This window comes from Ctenocephalides felis, unplaced genomic scaffold (assembly GCF_003426905.1).
Source record: "Ctenocephalides felis isolate EL2017-DRISC unplaced genomic scaffold, ASM342690v1 CF-g0.4_SCAFFOLD_01467, whole genome shotgun sequence".
NCBI lineage: Eukaryota > Metazoa > Arthropoda > Insecta > Siphonaptera > Pulicidae > Ctenocephalides > Ctenocephalides felis.
The window spans coordinates 1-4,626 of NW_020537621.1; the positions used below are offsets into that span (position 1 = coordinate 1).

General features: G+C 27.7%; 1 protein-coding gene across 1 annotated transcript; it reads left to right on the plus strand.

The window, feature by feature from the left end:
* Positions 1-1,459: 1,459 nt before the first annotated feature.
* Positions 1,460-1,976, plus strand: LOC113369730 (ATPase inhibitor mai-2, mitochondrial-like). Its single transcript, XM_026610292.1, has 2 exons — positions 1,460-1,592; positions 1,814-1,976. The coding sequence occupies exons 1-2, from the start codon at positions 1,467-1,469 to the stop codon at positions 1,940-1,942; spliced, it is 255 nt and encodes an 84-aa protein (XP_026466077.1). The 5' UTR covers positions 1,460-1,466; the 3' UTR covers positions 1,943-1,976.
* Positions 1,977-4,626: the final 2,650 nt, after the last annotated feature.

Here is a 4,626-nt window from a genome sequence, read left to right on the forward strand (position 1 = left end):
TTGTTATTATGCCGGTACATATTACGCAATAATATTTAGATTGTGAAGAAAAACAGTGTTGGCGTGTTCTGTCTTGATGATTTGCACAAATTTTGATGTTCAACGTAAATTATTATATTAACTGCTATAAATAATACTTTAATTTAAATTGTAGATTCTATTTATATTTTGCATACTTTGCAACTATTAGATAATATAAAATTTTATAAATATTTGCTAACTTGTTTGAATGTTTGTCAATATTTTCTTACCATCATTATAATTATTTGCACATTTACAGGTAGGGATTGTGCGTGTATGATTTTTATTAGTTGTATATATATATATATATATATATATATATATTATGATCATTAAATCTCCTACTTCATTCAATTTCAATACTGATGTTGTATATTCTGTTTCTTGCAACGACTGCTCTTTCCAATACATTGGACAAACCTCACAATATATACAGGTACACAAAAGAATAAGGCAGCATGAATTAAGTGTAGTTCACCATAAACAAAAAAATTCAAAAGTATCCTGGTACAACACTCTGTCGAAAATGCTCACTCGTTTAACTTCACTCCAAAAATTTTATATCATTAAAATTGCATCTTTAAGTGGTTATTTGCGGCAAGTTGTCTTATACTTATGAACGCTTCTAATAGTGTTAACATTAGATTAGATCACAACCTGTTACATGATTCTTATTTAAATTTTTCACACTTTTTGATAAATAATTAATATCGACATCCATTGAAGATCAATAATTTAAGTCTAACATGCACACATATACAGACAGATTATAAATCAAGTGTTTTTCTTTTTAAAAAAATCCATTGTTTAATAATAAGGTTGTCAAACAGTCATCCTATAACATCGAAGGAATAATACTTTTTGTCTCACTTAACAAACTCAAAAAAGACTTAATTCAAAGAAATTTTGAATTACAAAATTTGTTCCTTTGTCTGACAAGAAATTTATAAAATCAGTTTTTTGATAACTGTTTTTTAGTGAAAAAGTGTTAGCGTACAATCAATCATACAGGTAGTTGATTTGGTTTTTTCAGTAACCTTTCTAATGTTTTAACATTTTTAATATTTTGTTATATAATCCACTCATTTATTTTTATCATTTTCATTTCGATTATATTGTCATATTTTGTACTATATTTTTTATAAAAAATCCACCATCTTCTGTTTTTCTTAAACATATTGTTTGCTTAAATTTTATCAAAATCATGTTTCTAGACAGATGTCCTGAAGATGGAACGTACCTAGTTCCGAAACGTAGACAGTAAATAAATAAAGAAATGGTTTTTTAAAAAACTTCAGTTTTTTATTACTTTTTTGATTATTTGTTCGAAGCTAAGACAAACTATGACATTATTTAAATCTAGTCTTTTTCTATTGGTGTGATATATGTACTTTCATTCTTAATATTTGTAATGTTATTAATTCAAATAATTATGGTGCATAAGAATGTCAACTGGACAGTATGGTGACGGTGCTGGCAAAGGAGGTGGTGGTGGTGGATCCATCCGTGAAGCAGGTGGATCTTTCGGCAGAATGGAAGCTGCTAGAGAAGAAGAATTCTTTTATAAACAGGTAATTATGATATAAATTTACAATAATACTATTATTCGTGCTTTTCATGTATTCGAAATTAGTTTTGTCAATTTTACCACATCTCATTATCAAATTGGTGTTATAATTTGCACACTGTAAATTACAATAAACTTTTCAATTGATGATGAATGTGGTATTAAATTTTATTTGCTTAAACGTTGTGTATAAAATAATAAATTATATTCAATTTATTTTCTAAGCAACAAGCCCAGTTGAAGAAACTTAAGGAACAAGCAATAGATCAGAAAACTTTCCATGAGGAACAATTAAAACTTCACAAGGAGGCTTTGGAGAGACATGAAAAACATTTGGCTGAGCTTAAGAAGTAAATTGAAGTTTCATATATAGCATTATGAAAATGTTAGACAGTGATAAAAATTCAAATATTTGTTACTATTTACTGAATTAATAAACTTGCATTAAAGCTTCTATAAGTTATTAGTTTTCTAGCATTCTTAATATAACTCATTGTCACTACATATAGTTTTTAAATTCATGGTGCTATGCATGTATTGTACTAGATATTGTAAATAATATATAACTTTTTTTGTGAAATATTGTTATATTTCAATATGTACTCATCTCATGAAATTGCTTTAGTGCCTTCAGATCTTATATTAAGTTCATCTCAGATCAATCAAATGTGATAGTGTAAACTGGTATTGAATCAGGAGTATGTAATGGTGGAACTTATAAGTATGTAGAATTCCTAACATAGAATTTATAGGTGCTGGCTCTTAAAAGGACGAATATCATCTTTAAACCCATGTAAGTTTTTAAACTGTTTTATTTAAATATAATTGAGAATCTATGAACAGATACGATCTTGTTGAGATTTAATTTTTATTCTTAATTTTACTTCTATTTTTAATAAATTTTAAGTTTTTGATAACTAGTTAGTATAATTTTTATTGCAACAATAATTTATAATAATAGTTTCAATAATTAATATAACAAAAACAAAACTAAAAGTTTATTTTGACTAGCCAAAACTATTTGTTTGGTGCAAGCTTCTGAGATAATTTAGTTATTGAAGTTTTTTATATATAGCATTTAGTCTATGTAGTAGTTTTCAAACTAAAGCTAGACTTTTTACCATAGAGTAAGATTTTTTAATCGAGAAATAATCACAAATATTTTTTTCGTCATTACATTCCTAAAAACTTTTGATTATTCTGGTTATAAACTTTGAGAACAGACGAATATGCGTATCTTTTGTGCAGAGCAATTGCTTTTTCGCAACGGAAATTTCGGACTTATGGCGAAGAAGTAGCTAAAGTTACCATTTTCTTCTATTATTATGAAATTGTAATATTTTTTCTATAGCATTACTAACTAACTTTTGCGTTCCGTGCCAGAAAATATTAGTTTTCTAAATACCAAATTCTAACCAAATATTTGAAACCAAAAACTGTGAAAATTTCGAGTTTTAGAAAGGAAATAATATTATTGCATAAAGGCCTTAATTTTCGTCTGGTAAATAAAAACATGATATTTTTAATGTATACCAAAAAATATATGCATTATAACGGAGCTTATCCAAATCGTATAAAATGCCAATATATATTGGCATACTAACGAAGCAAAATTTATGAACTATAGTAAAGTATACTTTGATGCCAAGAGGAATCGCTATTAGAACAATTCACTTATAATCAAAGTGAAGAAGAAGAAGATGTAGAAACATTTAAAAACTATGTCTCCGGCGAATAAATTTAGCTGCTTTTTATAATTACCACCTTTATTTTAACCAACCCAAAACCACAAATATTTGCAATAGTTGCGAAACAAACAAAATCACAACAACCCGTGAAATAGGCCTACTGGGAAAATCACGTAAAAAAATGCGCTAAGCACACTACTTCGTAGGTGGCGTTTAAACGTTCTTTTTAAAGAGATATATCTTCAAAACGGTGGCTCTGAGGAAAAAAAGTATTGATGCATTTTTTGTAGATAATTTTATGATCTACAAAATTGTCTCATGTAATTTTGCGATAAAATTGACCATTTAGCTGAAAATCGCGAAAATGTCATTTTTTCAACCCTTGACCTTGTGCCATTTTTTAGCTCGCATCGGAACGATGAGGACTTTTGAGATTTCTTTTACAATTGTATTTTAAACAATTTTGCCAAGATACAGCCCATTATGAATTATTGTAACTTTCACCCTGATTTTAGATTTAAATTGATCGGGCTATAATTTTAGTACAATATTTTTATACATTTTTAGAACAGTATTAAATATTATAATTGTGGAAAAATGTGATTAACCCTTTGCGCCCTTCTGAGGCACTCGGCAGATGAGCAACGCGAGGCCCGCTGGCTTTAATGAGGGCCATTAAATATTTTTCTGCGGCGGATAAATAAAGTAGAGTTTTATTTATTTTATCAATATTCTTCTATCAATAAAAAATAATTATATTGTATTATTTTCTTTTTGCATTAATTTATGAAGTGTTTACATTTTTTATTCAGTATTTTTATATTATAATATTCATTAGTATAAATCAAGCGTTGTAAATATTTAATGGATGCGGTTTGCCATAAAATTTTAAGAATTAAATGCGATTCGTGAATTAAAAAGATTGCTTACTCGTAGAATAAATTTATGTTGTCTTTGTAAAATTTAGTATTAGTTATTTTCAAAGTATCTATGGTCTTTTTTATTATAATCTGTTTTTCTATATACGTCAGAACGACCAAGCTATTTGTAAATTCATCAAAAAAGTAATGGATATATAAAAAACGATTATGTACAGCAGGTACGTTTATGTCAGAATACTACGTCGAGATGCTGGTAAATTGTTTTTGAATCGGCGCCGAAAAAATTTTTATCTGTTATTAGTAACATTATAACTAGTAATATTTCAATTAAAATCAATGAACTAATGTAACGATTGGGATAGATCACGGAACTAGTTTGTCCTAGCCCGCGTTCTTAACCATTACACCACGACTATCTCACAATTATCAACTTTCCGTAGGGTAAGTTATAGAAATAGCGAAAAAATCG

What these genes read in the sequence shown, in the direction of transcription:
- LOC113369730 (XM_026610292.1), top strand. Translation starts at nt 1,467, where the DNA reads ATGTCAACTGGACAGTATGGTGACGGTGCTGGCAAAGGAGGTGGTGGT. An exon ending in AAGAATTCTTTTATAAACAG is followed by an intron (nt 1,593 to 1,813) that starts GTAATTATGATA and finishes TTATTTTCTAAG; the next exon opens with CAACAAGCCCAGTTGAAGAA.